Source organism: Rhipicephalus sanguineus, unplaced genomic scaffold (genome assembly GCF_013339695.2).
Source record: "Rhipicephalus sanguineus isolate Rsan-2018 unplaced genomic scaffold, BIME_Rsan_1.4 Seq1119, whole genome shotgun sequence".
Classification (NCBI taxonomy): Eukaryota; Metazoa; Arthropoda; class Arachnida; order Ixodida; family Ixodidae; genus Rhipicephalus; species Rhipicephalus sanguineus.
The window spans coordinates 49793-68781 of NW_023614360.1; the positions used below are offsets into that span (position 1 = coordinate 49793).

At 45.6% G+C, this 18989-nt stretch overlaps 1 protein-coding gene across 1 annotated transcript in view; it reads left to right on the plus strand.

Annotated features, from left to right (window-relative positions):
- Nucleotides 1–15362, plus strand: part of LOC119376195 (inner centromere protein B) — a 29255-nt gene extending 13893 nt beyond the window's left edge. The window contains exons 6-11 of the mRNA XM_037646125.2: nt 1342–1429; nt 1616–1678; nt 3872–3954; nt 7887–8168; nt 12983–13125; nt 15199–15362. Coding sequence (XP_037502053.1) covers nt 1342–1429; nt 1616–1678; nt 3872–3954; nt 7887–8168; nt 12983–13125; nt 15199–15353 — 814 coding nt within the window. The 3' untranslated portion in view covers nt 15354–15362. The remainder of the gene's footprint in view (nt 1–1341; nt 1430–1615; nt 1679–3871; nt 3955–7886; nt 8169–12982; nt 13126–15198) is intronic.
- Nucleotides 15363–18989: the final 3627 nt, after the last annotated feature.

Below are 18989 nucleotides of genomic sequence, written 5' to 3' on the forward strand. Positions count from 1 at the left end.
ACACCACGCAACCGCGCCGGGCTGCTGCCCCCCACCGCTATCCCTTCTTTTTCTCCCCCCGCTCCTTGTTCGTTCGTTCCGCGCCCCCTCCTCCTTCGTAACGCGGTCGCCGCTCGCTCCCTCGCATCTCTGGGAACGTTCCGGCAGCCGCATTATAACCGGTCTTTCATCTTGGGGGACTGCACAATAAGCGGTATGCCTATACATAGAATTCTATGGGAGGGTAAACGGGATTCAGAAAAAGCCGCATTACAGCCAGTACTGCACTGTAAGCCGTTAGGTTATAAGTGGTCTAAGCTGTATACGAAATTGGTATGCCCAAGTTCCAATTGGCACATTAGTGTTTTCGATACTGCAATACCTTAAGGTGTGTTCACTCTTGTAAGCAAAGAATTATTTAGGCATGATGGATATATTCAGCAATAAGAAAACTAAACTGCCAAGTATTCAAATGTATACTGAGATATTTTGTACGTTTATTTTTCGAGTGAAGGTCCTGGACTGACATCCCAAAAAAAAAGAAAAATGCTAGCTTGCAGTAAAGTACCTTAAATAATCTACGAAGGCTTTTATACAAACCACTTTTGGTTTGTTTCACGTGAGGTGTCCCCCTAACAATTTTTTCAACTTTGGGACATTCTACTTACTTAGTACATTACTGCAATAAAAATCTGAAATTTGAAAAATATGTATTGGAACATTGCAACACAAATTGCAGCTACGTGCGAGTAGGACATCGCAATGTTTTGGTCATGCGCTTCAGCTCGCTCGGTCTGCTTGGTCTGCTATGCTGCTACTACACCATGCAACAAGTAGCAGCTTAGCAGGCTACCGAATGAGCCGGAGCAAGTGCCAAACTGCACAATGTTCTCCCACATAACTGCCATTTTACATTGCAACATGTACAGCTCCATGGAAACACAACCAAAATTTGTTCATACAAATGGGAAGTAGAAATATCATGTCACTACCCCTACAATACAGCATAATATCGGTAAGTGGAAAATCTAAATGGAATGGTCGCTTATATGAGACAACTGCTTTGAATTTTGTTGCTTTCATATTTGACTGCTGTATCCTCTATAGATCTTTCTTAGTAAACTGAACTCATGTTAAAATGAACATATTTTCCCAGTTCCTTCAGGTTTCATTTAATGATATTTCACCGTACGTGCATATTATCCGGAGCTGGGCACTTCGTTGGTTTAGGCCATTACTTGCCTTTTGACATACTAAACAGGGCTGCAGGCATCCGGGAATTATTTGCGTGCTTAGTCATTAGCATGTTGAGAGTTGATAGCCTCTCCTATAGACGCCCTGTTCTTTTCTATTGCTTTCCAGGCGGAGCCTCAATGTGGATACCTTGGCAGCTGCTACAAAGAGGAAAGCAGAATCCCCTCTGGTCTCTGCAGCTAAGAGGATCACACCCGTAAGTCATCTTTCAAAACTGCCTCTTGTAGATTTCCTTGCCCTTGTGGGTTAACAATGTCAAGGAATTTGCACGTGTAATTATGCGCAGGATTAGCTGGCCTGAAAAGGAACGTGCCAGTACTTACTCTTAACTATACTTATGCTGAAGGTCAGAAGCATGACATCAACCATTTGTATCATGCAGCTGAAAATAAGCAAGCCTCCAAAGATGGCCAGGAATGCTTGCGCTGACGCAGAGGCTGCCAGGGTGAGTAATGTTTTGTGTATGGTATGTATTTATAGTGTGATGACATATTTGTATCACGTAGCACTCTTAAAGGGATCGACAACGCCCAGAATATGAAATGAGTTGACTCCACTGATGTAAGGATTGTCCGTCACATTGACTCAAACCGACCCTGTTTTTTTTGTGAGAGATGGATTTATATTTTTATTAGAGTTGTGCGAATAGCAATATTTTGGGTGCGAAGCGAATTCGAATATTGAAGTATGAGTGCGAATCGAATATTTTTCGTATATTTCTCGAATATATCTAGAATATTTTTCGAATACTTCGAATCGAAATTGCAGAAAAAAATGTCAGAGGGGATTCCCAAGCATATTCTTATGAGATAGCAGGATGAAAGTGTTTCTTTTTGCTAGGTTGATGAAGCTCTGGCGGGGTGGTGTTTCATAGTTGTCTTATCAACAATGAAACAGTGTAGAGGCCGAACTGTATTTATGTACATGATTTGGTGCAACCAAAGCGTTGCCGACAACACTTTACATGTGATAGGCAAAGGTGCCATTTCCTCAGCCTCTCCTCCTCTTTCAACTTCTGTAGAAGCCCAACTGATGTGGCGGACAAGGGTGTGCTCCTTTCAAGTCCGGAGTTCCAAATCTGCCTCGTAGACATCGATATATAAGAACATCTGAAATTTTGGACGCTAAAAGGCTTCGGCTTCCGATTTCTCGGACTTCCTGCCCAAATTTCAGGTCCAAAACAGCATTAATTGAGCCGCCACCTCTGCCACATCTTTCATCTCCATGTTGAAACCAGCGTTTTCTTGAGTTACTACATTTGCGACCGTAGCGGAGCGTAAAAGGCAGCTTTGTCGCAATACAAGAGAGTGATGAGGTGAAGCGTATTAAAAATCTAGGGACCACTTCCAATCGGACGTTGACTGTGTTTTAGTAAAGTTCGACCGTAACGGAGCTTGAAAGGCAGCTTTGCCGCAATACCGGGGTGTGATGAGATGAAGCATACTGAAAGTCTAGGGACCACTTCTAATCGGACGTTGTCTTTTGGCAGTTTGACCGTAATGGAGCTTGAAAGGCAGCTTTGCCGCATTGAGAGTGTAATGTGGTGAAGCATATTAAAAAGCTGAAGGGATCACTTTTAATCGGGCGTTGACTGTATTTGTTTCTGGGAAGTTCGAATAGTAAAATTCCAGTGCGAATCGAATTGAATAGCAAACACTATTCGAAAAATATTCGACATTTCGAATATTCGCACACCCCTAATTTTTATTTCTTAATTGAAAGTCGCGAAAAATGACCTGTGGTGCCTCTGGCGGCAAAAACATGAATGATCCGATAAAGACGGCCACGTGACCATTGATTGCTGTACGCGGTCGACGATTTTTTTGTTAGTATTGAAGTATTGTTCGTTTCTTTATATTAAAAGGTATCGCTCCATAATAATGTACATATAGACCTGCGTTAGTAGCATGCATTAAAGTGGCGCTGCCTTCGCGTGACGTAGTGATCCCATGCTCGTCAGCGCGTCTTGAGCAACTTTTCAGCATGTTCATGCAACCGTGCACGCAGTTTCCAGGTTGCTAAGATTTTGGAGCAGCATAGTTTTGCTACCTACACCTCGTCTCAGAAATGACGCGCGCTGCTACTCGGCGCGGCTGCACATATGTGTAGTGACGTTTTCGATGACTTGGCTTGGCTCGTGCATCGCGAGAGTAACGACGCCGGGATAAGCCACCCATGACATAGGCGCAGGCAACCTTGGACGCATGCACGCACAACGCAGTACAAATACAGGGAAGGTGTATAATGCCACATCATCTCATTGTAACAGCTTGTTATTTTCAAAAATAGTTGAAAAACTATAAATAAAAGTGGTTAAGCATAGTTACAGGAACTCCTGCGAAAGCAGAACAATAGCTTTCACAAATCGCGAAAAGGGCTGGCGGCATTGCTATTAATCCTCAGTGTTGCTGGAGGAAAGCTGCATCTGTGTTTAGAGCCTTTCAGATCGAAAAATACTGCTTGTAAAATAACTACGTGCTTTTGGGATTAACTATTGCAGCTACAAACACTGCGAAGGGTGAGCTTTCTGTCGTGTCGTAAAAAAATGGGTCGAGAAAAGTCAGTTGTCGGTCCCTTTAAAGGCGAAGCCTGAGTGTTCTGCAAGTTTTTGTTTTCCTCATGTTGTGCAATTCTACAGCTCATCTTCGCCCAGCCAAGTACGAGCCTCTCGCAGAAGGCAAAGTTGAACAACAGCCTCCAGCAGCAGGCAATGCTCAACAGGTAAGGAAGTGGTGCACCAGTGGTATACTACTACTATTGAGCTATCCAGTCCATCAGGCTTTGTCTGAGGCGGCAACGTGTTGTGCTTCATTTGTTCTGGACAAAGGACAAGGTGATATATTAAGGTCATAATGATGACAGCTAGAGGAATGGTTTGCAGAAGTTTTCTTTTGCCTCGTCAATTGCATGGGTTGGGCTGCTTCTTCAGGAAGACAGTGCACTCAGTAAAAACCAGCAGATTATGAAGCCAAGGAAGGTATAGGGGACGTTAATTGTACTGTATTTAAGTGTATTGTAGCAATTGTGTTATAGATATGAAGAAAGTAAGGTGGACGAAAAGACAACTTGCCGCCGATAGGGACCGACCCTACAACTTTTTAATTGCGCGCCCGATGCTCTTACCAATTGAGCTACGGCGGCGGTCGTCCCCTCATCCACTTATAGGGTACAGTAGAACCCCGCTGTTACGTTCCTCACTGCTGCGTTTTCCCGGCTATTACGTCGTTTTCCGCTGGTCCCGGCATAGCTCCCATAGGATACAATGTATTGGGAACCCCGCTGTTACGTCCTAACTGTCGGACCGTTCCCGTATGATACGTCGCGAAGTGCGCTCGGAGCCGACCAAGTGACTACCAAAGAGAGCCGCCATGGTGCATTTTCACGCAGCTTGGTCTCGTTTGACCGTAATATTAGCCGCATGAGAGGCGCAACAGAATCTTTCAATTGATGCAAACAAAAGCATGGCCTTCGAGATTCAAATTGCAAAGATGGCGTCTATGACGTCACTGCTCGCGAAAGCAAGGCCTTCGAGATTGGCATTTACTATTGACAAAAGCATAGCCTTTGAGATTTGTATTGTACAAACATGGCGTGTATGACGTAATTGCATGCGAAAGCAAGGCCTTCGAGATTGGCATTCACTTCTGCCATCGCGTTGGCATAGACTCATCATCATCGTTATTTGTCGGAGAGCAGGAGGAGTTCGAGCTGGTTGGAGCTCGCACGGTCGTGCGTGCGGTTCGCGGTCGGACTCGCCGCGCCGGTCGTGATTGCGTGTGCTTAGTTCTTTCATGCCTACAGCTGTTGGTGTTAAAAAAATCACATACGTTGATTACATTTCTGTGGATGAGGCCGTCCTAAGCTCCGCGTTTCTATTCATTGACTAGATCGCGGCTGAGCGCGCCAATTTTCGTGCTGCTCGTAAGAATTGAAATAAAATTCTGTACCACTAAATATTTTGCCGTTTTTCCTGTTTTTCGGCTCTTACATTTCCCGTCTCTTACGTTTACTTCCTACGGTCCCTTCAAAAACGTATCAGCGGGGTTCTACTGTATTTATGTGCATGCAAACCTAGGAGTGTTAGTCAGCGCCACTCATGGCCATGGCAGCGAGTGTGGAACACTTTCTTTTTGCCATATGCCGTCATGCAGCACGTGAACTTTCTAATGAACGGACAGCTGACCAATGCGACGCTGACTAACACTGCCAGGTTTGCATGCACATAAATACCCTATAAGTGGACGAAGGGATGATCGCCACCGTAGCTCAATTGGTAAGAGCATCGCATAATCCATGCCCGAAAAAGAACTGGAAACTTGACGTCAGTTTTCTTACATCTCCTTATTTAATTGACATGTTCAGCAAATGCTTGCTTAAAGGGGCCCTGCAGCACTTTTTGAGGATGGTCAGAAAATGCTGCCAATCAGTAGTCGAGGCTCCTGGGAACATGTGAGCCAAACATTATAGCGCAGCACACGGCCTGGAATTTACAATTAATTTTCAAAGTCAGCTAGAAATCGCTCGTTCTTCTCTTGACAAATGATGTCGTAATCCAAAATGGTCGATTCACAAACTCAAAGTCCATGGCCATTGGCTGGTTTGAGCGCTGTGAGCTGCATATAGTTACCGCAGCCACCATGAGATGCCGCGACGTGCCTGCGCTGCATGGTATACAGTCGAACCCGTTTATAACGAACTCGAAAGTGTCGCGAAAAGTGGTCGTTATATCAGTAGTTCGTTGTATATGAACTCGCCCTTAAAAACGTGCGGTTAGCGGCCAAGCCTTTTTTTTTTTTTTGTGCACTTTTGTTAAAGTGCTAACGACCCCTTCGGTAACAAGCTAAGCCTTTTCGCGTCATGAAGCGACGCCCGCTGCGTGCTCACGAGTGAATTAACCGCCTTTGCAATGAGTCGACACCGTTTCACCGAAGCGCGGTACCGCGACGTGGAGCCGATCATCCCTGGCTAGTTGCGTGCAGCACGTCGCCTACTCAGGTCGTGGAGTCACTGCCGGGCCGCTTGCTGTATGCCGTATGCACGCGTTTGTACGTTCTTCGTGCTTGCTTCACTCCGGACCGTGCACGGGTGTGGCGACTAGCCTCTTCGTTCAACGCGGCGAAAACAAGTATTTTCCAAGCAACGCGCACTCTACGTCTCCGCGATGCTCTCGCGGCCGTGCACGACGATGTGCGGCGCACTTGAGTTGTCACCTAGTCAAACACGCAGTATACGCTCGCTGTCAGTGCATCGACGTTTCTCGGTGTCCACGCCGCTCAACAACACCGAGCTAATTTCGTTTCTACAAAGCGACGTGCACTTTAAAGCGGTCTCGCACGACGCGGCGGCGGCGAACTTGCGAACAGCAGCATGGCTAAGCATGGCGCACTCGTACCGCCGTCAATCCGCAGTGTACGGCGTAGTACGCCACAGCCGAGCAGATATCTACAGATGACTGTGATAAGGTTCTCGGTTATAAGGCATAATGGCACGTTCATCGACGGCCGCCACCTTGCCTTCGCTCTTTTCTGATGCTTATCCGCGAAGGCATCGCCGCAATCGCGCGGAAATCGTTATCACCAATCGACCGGTCTCTGCCGTTACCGGAAAGACGGACGACTTTTCGCGGCACATTGTGGCGTCGACGAGTTTAGGGACGCAGTGAACCTTTTTGCGATGGAAAGTTATCGCGGTTATCACTTCAATTGAATTTATGCCTCCTTGCGTTCCAAGGCATTGTTTGGTTCATCGCAGGCGGTCGTAGCTGCAGAGAACGGCGTCAGGAAAGGTTACTGTGCGAAAGCTGACCGCAAGGCTTCATGATGCCTACTTTTTTTTTTCCCCACTGCCATTCTACCACTGAAGAAACGCCTGAAAAGTGAGCGACCTCGCTCGCAGCGTCCGAAATCTGCGTGCGGTGCTCGCCGATCTGGGTATCTTAGTCGCGAGTAAACTGTAGCGGGGCATGCGCGAGCGCGCGCGCGCCCCTGTCACGCTTTAGAAGGCATATTTTAACTTTTTTTCGCTTCATATGCACCATATTTTTACCGCAACCGTGTCTGAAGTGTTCGTTGTAAAAGTAGGAGGCTTTGAAAAATGTTCGCTATATCTGGACGCAGCTTCAATGGTTAGCATAGGAAAATCGTAAGTGCACCCAAATATGGTCGTTATAACCGACAGATCGTTATATGTGGGATCGTTATAAGTGGGTTCGACTGTAGTGCTAGAATCACACAGTATAGAATTACACCAGCGCGCTCGCGAGCACACTGAAAGTAAGACACATGTTCTAAGAAAAAAAAGAAAAGAAAGTGCTCAAGGTCATGACATGTGCTGACAAACGGACGTAGCTTCTTGCCCCTTTGTCATCCCCCCTGTGTAGGTTTCAGCGCGCTCACTGGTATGAAAGGAGAGAGAAAGTGCTTAAAGCATGTGACAAATCCTTGCAACTCCGCTCGCACACGATGAATTCTAGAATTTTTGGCGGCAGTCTATTCCTGAGGCAGTAAACTCCTCTAATAAAGTCATTCGATGATTAAATGGAGAAGCGTTGCAGTGCCCTTTAACGTAAACTTCAGCAAGGAAGTGCCATGTTTTTTCATCTCCCCCACCGCAACTGTAAAACAACCATCCTCTATCTTCCTTGCATCTCACAGCCTGTCACAGTCCCTCAGGAGCCAGGCAAGCTTTCTGCCCTCCCCTGAGCGGCCTCAGGCAGCCTCTGCTGCATCGCAGTCCATCACAGAGCTTGTCGAGAGCACACCAGAAAAGCAGCGTGCTGCTCTGAACGTCACCGTGACGCTGTCTTCTGAGGACAAGCCTGCGGAGGCCCTCGGCGAGACATTCACCATGCCTCACGACTCCAGTGTACTAAACACACCAGCAGCAGCAGCCAACTCTACGTTCGTAAGGAGTGAAGGCCCCCCGAGGTCGAGCGGGTATGACAGCATCTATGTACTTGTGTTGACGTCCTTGCACATATCTGTCATGTCACACATGTACACGTCTGTAGTGCAAAAACGCCAGAAGCGGGCGTCACCAGATGGCATGTTTGCATTTCACCCGTGTATGACTTAAATGCGTACTGATTCTGAAGAACGCCAGGAGGTCAAAATTCACCAGCACTCCCCAACTATGGCGTGCCTCATATTCACATTTTTGTTTTTGCAAATAAAACTCTAGTACAGTCGCCGACCAATCTTTCGGACCCTCAAGAGCCAAGATAGCATCCGGAAACCCGGGCAGTCCGATAAAGCGAATTCACGGGGAAAAAAAGTCACCGTATTTTCCAAGCAGCTTAAAAATCTGGTCTATCTGTTTCTACGGGGAACTACGTTGCCGTACCTACAGGTCAGCTTGCACATTGGCGAGGGTGATGTTCTCGCTGTAAACTGCAGAAAGCACCAGAAGCACCTGTATTGTTTGCTTCGAGATTTCAAACTGCTTTGCGATGTCCGCTTGCAACCGGTCACTTTGCGCTTGCCTGATAATTGCAGCCTTCTTTTGCATCGTCAGTCGGCTGTAATTTGACTTCAAAGTTTTTGTCAAGGATGTGGACGAGGAAGGTGGTGTCGGCGCCATCGATAACAACTGGCGTTGAAACCATGATTGGTTGTTGAAGTGGCGATGCAAGCAGCACAACCTACCACATGCGACACCGTAGGTGACTGACGAGATGAACTGGCGATACGCATGCAACGCAAGTTCGAGGTTGCAGAAAAACAAGATGGCAGCGATGTTGTTCGAGATTTTCGGCAGTTTTCGGTACCTTTGACTTGCCATCTAAAGAAAAAAAAATCTGGAAAATGGAGCGAGAAGGGTTTCAAACGTCCAAAATTTTGGACGGTGCTATACATTGACTCTATGGAGCAAGTGACAGTGCCGTGGCAGAGTCCAGATATTCAGGCAGGTCCGAAAAATTGGTCGGAGACTGTATTTTTATTGCTTGGGGTGCGCAGGGGAGAATTTAAAACTTTAAATACGAATTGCATAGTTTTTCTGCTGTTCAAGAAGTCATCATACCAACTTCTCATATATTAATTTCTGTTCAATCAAAAGAAATGACAACACTTACTATAATTTACCAGGAGAAAGATGCAAGTAGTGACTGTTCTGACTGATTCTGCTCTTGTGGAGCGACAATTCCTTCAAAGAGATGCCATTCACTGAACACCATGCACCATGCATGGAGTGTTTGACTGCTGCCTAATAATTTTTAGTCGGTTAATAAGGTTGTCCTGCTTTTATGTGGTTTACATATACTTCGTGGTTTAGGCAGAGAAAAGTTATTTGGAAGATATCACCAAGCTTGCATCCCTGATGATGTGCAGCGCAGTGTTCTACGTGTATGTTGTGGGGTGCCGTTCCCACGTTTCATTACTGTAATTGAGATGCTGTTCCAGATACCATAATGTTTTGATTGTTTCTCATTTACAAGGTTTCTGGTTAATTAGACATCCAGGCCTCGGTGGCACTACAAATGTCTATCAAATAATGAAATCACCTCTTTCCTTCATTTATAGCCAAACAAACACTACTCAACTTTTATATTCCACTTACCGTATATACTCGCGTAATGAACGCACTTTTTTTTTTCCGAAAAATCAAAGCATAGTTGGGGTGCATTTATTATGCGGGGTAAATTCTACGAAAACTTTTTCAGGTTGAGCAAAAAATGGTTAAAAATAAAAGTTAGGTAGCTTACCTTTTGCAGTAAACATACGCGTACACTATTTGGAAACAGTTTTTTTTTATTGCCATTCATTCTTCGTCAGAATCACTAGACCCGTCGTCCAGGTCGCTGGCCACTTCGTTATCTTGCTCCCACAACTGGTCGTCCTCGCTGCCATCCAGCGCATTTGCAATTCCACTCTTCTTAAAACTCTTTGCAATCAAATCAGCTGGCAGCGAGTGCCATGCGCCCAAGGTCCAGGAGCATACCAGCGTGCCGGTTAGCGTCAGGGCGTGCCCTTCATGGGCCATTCAGTCTGTATACAACTGGCCCACGCTGTCTTGAACGGCTTGTTCACGCAAACATCAAGGGGCTGGAGCACCGAAGTGAGTCCACCTGGAATGATGGCGATTTGGTGTGCAGCTCCTTCAGTTACCGGCGTAGGTTCTCTCCCAGGTGGCTGCGAAAACTGTCAAGCATAAGTAGAGACGAGAGGAGCAGGGCGTATGCCGGCTGGGAAGTTGGCCTTCAGCACGGTTTTCTGTTTGAAGATAACGTACGGTGGTAACTTCCTGCCGTCTGTCGTGATAGCCAGCATTACCGTGAAATGCTGCTTCTCAGCGCAGCGTGCTCATTTTAAAGGGACACTGAAGGCAAATAACGGTTTATGTCAGAGTGAAAGCTCAATGTATGCTAACCTATAAAACGGCAATATTATCAACAGCAGCGTCCTACTTACCGAGAAATTAAGCTAAATGTATCACATGATGAGCGCCACGAGTGGGACACTTTCGAAGTGATCCCGATGACGTATGAGAGTCTGCCTACAATAAATCACTAGTAATCAAACTAGCAGCAATAAAAAAAGAACCTTTCGTGCATCAAAAGACGTAATAAAATGCTGTTTGTTCATTTCCGTTTGATTCATGGAAAAAAGAACATCTGTGTCGTTTCCATGAGGAACGGCGTGCGTGATTCAAAGGTTCCGTTTTTGCCGAACTGCGCTTCGCCCAGCGCCCTGCTTCGCTCACGCGGTCGCGTCTCAGTGGTAGTTTCAGGATCACGTGCTGCCGCGTGTGTTTCGCGCGCTCGTGAAAGTAACTCTGACATAAAGTTCGACAAAATGCCGCATGCAACGACGCCGGCACTACGAGCCCTCAGCAGCATACCGCGTTCATCGGGGCTCAAGTCGCTGAATTGGGGCCCAACGTCGCGAGCCATTGTCTCGTTGTGAAGTTCTCCATCCACATGCATTGCGGCGATTGCGTCAAGCTTCGATGGCTTCGATGGCGGTTGTTGCTGCTGTGGGTCCCGCTACTTTAGCTCTGCTGGTACTAGTGTCGACGGCCGCGCAGTAAAGGCGGGCAACGTTGGGCACGGCAGCAGTGACATGTGAAAGTCGGATTTCAGGCGGGTGATTTGAAGTGCGCTAACGCGATGCGGACCACTAAAGCGTGATTTTATTTCAAAATAAGCACTTCCTTGGCATAAAAGTAGCACTACGAGGTTTCTGGACCGCTATTTCAACAATCAACGATGACCTAATATTTGCTTTTAGTGTCCCTTTAATGAGCACGCTGCGTGCTCCTCTCCCATTGACCGTCCTGCTCATCAGCATTTCGAAATTGATGGGCGTCTGGTCCGCGTTCTCGATTTCCGAGAGAAGAAATTCTCGGTCCCGCGGTAGCCGTATCACAAGCTTGTGAAAGTCCACTACCTTTTCTTCGTAGCAGCGAGGCAGTCGCTGACAAAGTGATGTGCACCACCTCAAGCACAGTCCGTTGCGCCACATGAAACGTGTCGTCCACCGATTACTCGCTTTGAAAGCGTTGGTCACGATGCCATGCTTCCTGGCTGTGGCTCGCGCATGCATCCTGATCACTTCGTGCGAAACAACGCAGCCTTCCTTCCACAACAGGACACTTTCCGGTCTTCGGTCCCTTAAAGGCACACCGCGCCCTATTTGTAGCGCACAGTTTGTTGTGCTGCTTCTGCCAGTAACACACACGGACTTTGTCAATTCTGAAATGCCTACCGGCAGCACAATTCCCATGCTCAAGAGTACTCCACAGCCTGCAGCTTGAAACCGGCCGTGTAGCTCGCACTTCGACCCATCGTTCACGGCAAAACACAATACAGGCTTTTTAAAACGAACTCACAACGAAGTGGGAATGGGTGGCGGGAACAAAAAAAAGTAGGGCTAGAATGGCTAGAACGCTAGAACACGCGTCACTGTCTAGCGTTGTGTTGACTGGCTGTCCCACCCGACCTCAGAAACTCCGCCGCTTCGGTGGTACTAGATGGCTCCATCTTCTGCAAGCTGTCTCTGCGCTCTCCCGCTGCCGGTTGCCGCCGGCTCCTTAAAGCTTCGTATTTGCAGAAAGCGAGTGTTGGCTGGCGTGGGCAGTTTTCGTGACCTTCGCTCTCTGTGTGCTTGTGAGCCGCGATGTCTCTACACTTGCACCGTTGATGAATCCTGCTGTGGCACACGGATACTTCAAAAACAAGTACAAAAAGAGAGGGATGTGCCACACACAGATAGGAAGAAAAACAAATAACGGTGCGCAGCCGTGGGCGGAGAGGGGGGGGGGGAGCGAACCAAGGGTGCTTGGCATAATAAAAAAAAAGGAAAAAAAAAACGAACGAAAAGATCAGCGGGCGAGGAGGTGCCGTGGGCTGTTCGTGGGACTGCAGCGGATGAAAGTAGGGGTGCGTTTATTACGGGGTGAAAGAAATATATATATCAAGATTTTTACGACTAAAGTTGGCGGTGCATTTATTATGCGAGTGCGTTCATTACGCGAGTAAATACAGTAGTACACTAGAAATGTGAAAAAATATCCAGCGTTCAGTTCAATATATATTCATTAATCACATTTATCAAATCGGGTATGTTACTAGTAATCGAATTTCTAGTCTATCTCATGTATTGTGGCTTTGTCCACTGGGTATTTCTCTGTATATCGGTCCGCCTGGATCCACATCTACTCGCTTGCATTTTTAGATGGCTTTTCTGTCTTTGTTGTTGTGGGAGTGTTAACGTATGTACTGCCATGTGTACATGCGTGCTTTCACCTCCAGGTATGACATTACACCACACAGAAGTGAGCTTCCTCCAGAGCCCATCAAGGACAAGAACAACTATGACATCGAGGACCTCAATTCTGGCGACGAAACTGATGATGATGAGAAACCACGCAAGGAAGTCCCCGCCTGGGCTAAAGGTGAGACTGCTTCCTGACTGAAACTGTCCTCCCTGTGGGATTGAAAATAGCGTAATTCTATCTCGTTAGACGGAACCTGAAGGGACCAGAAAAGTATGTTCTGTTTAAAGGAGTTTCATTTACTGGGAGATTAACAGGGGTGCATAATTCAAGTACGAAACCAATCTTATTAGAGGCAGGTGTTCCATTCCATTTAAGCAATTTCCATTTCCTGAGAGGGTGCTGTTTAAACTCATTTTGTCAACATTCCTAATTAATGGTATTAATCAAAAGATAGCTGAGGCACTCTGCAGGAAAATGAGTGATGGCTGTTTTGTTTTATTGTGTGGTTAAACTTCAGCATAAGTTTAGAGAAGTGTATAATGACATTGATCACCTCCTATACAGTGCTCACGGATTCAAACGCGACATCAAAATTTTTAGTATAACGACTTGTATGCACAACTGCTCGAAATAACCACGTCATTTTGCAATGAATCTGGTCTCTATAAAGATAATATTGGCTCTGACCTACACGTATGAGTCGAAATTACGCCGGAACTGAAGAAGGTAGAAACGCAAACATGTGCATAACCTAGCCCTAATTGTCCTATTTCAATCGGCGAGTACTGTACACTTCTCTGCCCTTGCTTCAGCCTAGTCACTTTGGCAAGGCCATTCAGGCAAGGCCTGAATGACCTTGAATCTGATAGATTTTTCAGTCACTCCTTTGGAATTGAGCACTGATATTTCACAGCGTAAGAGTTGAATGATTCAAAATTATTTTACTTGTAAAATGCCGAAGGTGACAATTTTCGAAAAAAATGTATTCACTTTTCCAAGTAATCGTCGAATGGCTTCATTGAAAGAGCTTATTGCCTCACGAATCGGCTGCTGTTAAAATTTTTATAATCCGTCAAGTACGAGCGGAGTTACAGGGATTTGTTGCACGCTTCAAGCTCTACTCTCTCCTTTCGTATCAGCAAGAGCGCTGAAAGCTATGCAGGGAGCGGGGGGACAAGGGGGCAAGGAGATGCGTTCCTTCATCAGCGCGCATCATTACCTTGAGCACTTTCTCGTCTTTTTTTCTTCAAACGCACGGGTACGTGGCGGCATCCTGCAGTGGCCACTGTAACTATGCAGCTCACGGTGCTCAAACCAGCCAATAGACATGGACTTTGGGTTTACGGTGCGGTAATTTGGGTTTATGACATCATTTGTCGAGAGAAGAGGGAACTATTTCTAGCCGACTGAGAATTAATCATAATTTCCAGGCAGCGTGCTGTGCTATTACATTACGTTTGTGTGTTCACAGGAGCCTCGACTTCCAGCATTTCTGACCATGCTGAAAAAGCGTTGCAGGGCCCCTTTAAAGGGACACTAATGAGCAAAACGATTTTTCTCGTATTAGTAAACTATTCTTTCACGATACCAAAAACACCGTCCTTGCTGTGAGAAGACGCTTAGTAAGCGACAAATAGCGCAAAAAAAAAATGTGGGTGGCAACGCCACCTTGAAGTTTCTGCACCATTCGCCGTGACGTCACATATTTTGAGGGCGCCTGCTAGGGCCTACGTAGTTCCTTAGTTCCTAAATAGTAAAAATGAAGGGCACTGTCCTCTGAAGGGTCCATAGAGTTAACATACCAAGTTTGAGGAAATTTTGTTGAAGCAATGCCGTCAAAATACGATAAATAGTACACTTTGAAATCCGTGACGTCATGCGTGGAGATTTTGGCTAGAAATTTAAAAATGAAACCTTGAACTTCATTTTCTCCTGTATTAATACACCTATGGTGGTGAAATTAACAACATTATAGTTCTCGAAGTATAATTTATCGATCTAAACCAATTCATTGTTTCTCTTTAGTGTCCCTTTAAAGAGAATAGACGCTCTGGAGCCCATACAGCCGACTTGGTCAGCAACTTCAACTCATTGCTTCATTGCATTTCATGACCAGATGGAAAGTTTTCGTCAAACCCTCAACTTCATCTTGTTTTCCTTGTTTTCCTTCATTCCTGCTTGTTTGCATGAGCGAAACCAATGCTTTAACCAGTTTTCTTTCTACGCGAACCTCATCTTCTTTTTATTTAGGTGCCGCCCTGAATGCCCTCGTGGCACGACAGAACAGAAGCGGGATATCAGGCCTGGAGTTCTTTGGCGTGATGCCCTTGCTGAGCTTGGACAACATATTCCCAGTGAAGAAGAAGACTTTCAACAAGCGCACCAGTTCAGCACTGTGGGACTGAGGATCCCAGGGGTTTTTTATTCTCTTGGAATGGTGCAATGATGAACATTTTTCCAAAATGTGTCTGCACTGTTTTGCGGTCTCTTATTTGTCGTACTACTTTGCAAGGGTTACTCAAAATTTGAATTATTCTGACATTCGTGGAAAGCTGAAATAGTCTACTGCGCAATGATTGTGTGCTCACTTGCATAGGTTGGTGTATGTGGCTAGTATTTGCTTTTCTTGTGCAAGCCATCTAGACTCTTAGATGGAGCCATTAGTGAAAAGTTCACCTGCTGCCAGTTTTAGCCACCTATTTTGTTATTTTTTAAAATAAGGTTTCTTCTTTTTTTACGACACTATTCCAACTGTCGCCTCTGCTAGACCGTGCAAATTAATCTCTCAGCATCTGCACCCAACAAGACAGCATTTACATGCAACTGAAATTCCACTGTTCAATTAACCTTCAAAAAGTCCCGCTAAGTATTGTTATAAACGCATGTACCACAACAACACATTCCATACTAGTAATGTAGTGCTCACATTTGGTAGCAGATTGAAGTCATGTGTCTCGGAATAATTAAGGTGCCTCACTTTTGAGATATCCACCTTTAATTTGTAGCACAAAATCTTTGGGAAGTGCAGGACAAAGCTTAAAAGAATGCCATTGCGTTTCGTGACAGATGTTCTAGCCAGATATATCGAAATTACCTTTAAGCATGTTTCACATACTGCGATTTTCCCATTACATTGTGTGCAACTACTGCAGAATGTGGATTTGGAATTCAGGCTTGGGGAAAATTACGGAAACAAGGCAGCGGAGTGTAATGTGCATTCCAATGTGCCGGCATCTTTCTGTCCTCTTTCCTTGCAGAGTTGCAGTTGCCGTGTGGGCAGTCGCTCAAAGGAGCATATGAAACAAACCTCTCATAGCATCGTCTGCATACTTTGAATAGCACTCAGCACGTGAAATAGTTTGGCCCATCACTTACGCACCGATATGTGTTCCAAAGCGATTAATTGAAAGGTTGGCGCATATTTGTTTGTCAGCGATGCCATTATGCGTTGCGATTTTTTGAAGAGGCAATGTTCGTCTCTTCATCGATTTCGCCAGAAGCAATGTTCTTGGTCGACTGCAACTCCTGAAGAGGTTGAGTTGCATTATGTGCTGAAAAAAGTGGCGCAGTCAGGCATCATTATGATGGTCGTATGCGGCCTGAAATCCCTTTCATTATATCTGATAATCTAACGTATCCATGTTCATCTGTATAGTTTTTCCAAGATTTTTCTTTTTAATTGCAGGTGTCACAGTATCATTTGTATTAGTATCTTTTTCTTGTTTTCTGTTGTTTTATTTAAATACGTAGAGTTTTTGGCTTGCAAAACTCACCCCAACATACTTTTGCATGCACTTTCATGCTAACTTGTCATTGTACATACATAATCTCATGTTGTGTTCCTCTTTGTTGCTTTGTATGTGCACTTAGATTCTGTCCCAGCGAACTTTACAACAACAGTGTTAGCTGTTTTACTCTCATTGCAAAGTGCCTTTTGTAGCTTCGTACTCTTTTATTCTGGACAAAAATGATTGCATTGAAAGCAGTGATCTATGGAAAAAAGTATTGCCGCGAGTCTCTGTGTATGCTTTTTTTCTTTTATTTCTTTCTGTCCAGGCAGTAGGCATAAACATGTGCGCTTTTATATCTGGTAGTGAGAGTTCACGTGGATTAAGCCTTTGTGAAACCTCTACGGTTATGTTTTCAAGTCTGCTCTTAAATATGATGTGCTAATCGCGACTTTGTACACTAAGCTATTTATAACCCCATAGTGAAAGGAGGCTGTAAGTCCTTTATTAACTTTTTTTTTATTTTTTTGATGGCACGTTGTGCTCTTTACATTGTGCTCTTATATTTTTACAACATTTTGCCTGTCCAATGTGCACCATTGACAGCTGTTAGCACAAGTTCCTTGGAACTGACAGTTGTTCACGTCACTCATTGTACAAATTGAAGTGACGGTTCAGGGAGTATAAAGGCAACTTTGGGTTTCCGAATGCAGTGCAGTTGGCCAATACTAAATTAAAAGGCCATCCATACTGTTTGCTTTGCTCTTCTAAATACTAGGTGGAAAACCCCTTAGGCATATGGGGAAACGCTTAGAGGAGGCCCGGTAAGGTCGTAGATAAGGATGAAGAGGGCGGGGCAGGATACATGAGTTCAGTCTTGCAACTTCTTTTATTTTGAAAGCAGCACACAGAAGCTCATACATATCGTTCGAAATAATGGAGACTCGAAAAAGTTGGCTGCACACACAACTACATTAGGTGCCAGCTTAGGAAAGCGTTTTGCTGTAGTTCCTGTATATAGTGTTGCAGCTTCAATAAAATATGTGGGACCAAAGAAGGTGAGGAAGGCAGGGGGAACACACTCCCCACTTCTAATGTAGGACGCTGCATCCACCCATCCCTTTGGCGTTGCGTAGAAGTTGTCTGGACCACATTTCAATCTCAGTCCTGCTGAGCACTGCAGTATTTCCAAGAACAGCACAAAGTGTGGGCTCTTTGTAGTGTGCATGCATTTGCTGTCTCACTGCTGTACAATGACTGGAAAAATAAATGAAACATAGGCGTGGGAAGGTTGTTTTGTGTACGTATTTGTAAATCTCTGTGTGTGGCTAACTTATCTCATTTGCAGCACAGGTCCTGAACAGCTGAGTCACATACCTGCCAAGTCTCCCGGATTACCCGGGAGACTTCTGGATTTTGAACGTTTCTCCCGGTTGTACGGGTCATAGAAAAATCTCCCGGAAATCCAGTTTTGCTCCGCGCGTCCAGTGCTTTGTCTGGCCACATGAGCAAAGTTGTCTGGCCACGTAGTAGAAAGGATTCTTCTTTTTTTTTAACGATGGTAGAAAGGTTCAACTCAGTTTCATTGCGCGTGAAGTAGTTGTGCACTTTGCGCCGCAGTGCTGCCAACGCAAACGTGTCATAGCGCTGCAGCCGCGTCCTGCCGGTGATGCGCTTCTCAGTTTGGCCCGAGGAATTCAATTTCTTGCGCTTCGGGGAGGCAAGTGGGGCCCGCAGAGCTTCAGCCTTGATACGCTTAACTGTTCGCTCGCTCACTCTTGCCCGACGAAATAACTGGTAAGCAAGCGACGACAGGCCTCGCACGCGGAGCGATGTTATCGCATGCGCCCTTCGCGCGACGGGGACGGCCGTGTCGTTTTATCCAGCTTCAACCACGTTCGTCCCTAGAGCTAGCGCGCTTTTACTCGCACATGAAAGAGACTATGCGTAAGCGATGTTATCGGTTTGGACTCTGTACAAATCAGCGGCGACCGCAAAATCCCGCTGACGTGTCCATATAATTGCTATTATTGTATAGCCTTTTATTGTATAGTATAGCAACGGGGTGGGAAAGAAAAGTGAGGTTGAGGAGGAGGGGAGAGAGCAAAGTGTTGCTTTAATAGATAGAAATAGAATGAAAGGCAGGAAGAGAAAGGAGAGAAAAAGAATCAAAGAAAGAGGAAGCGAGAAAGAAAGGGAATAAAGATAGAAAGTCTGGGAGAGAGAAAGAAATAGAAGTAAACGGAGAAAAAGAAATGGACCAAAGGCAGGCCTACAACGGCCTGCCCTTGGTCCCCGACTTTCCGAGGGTAA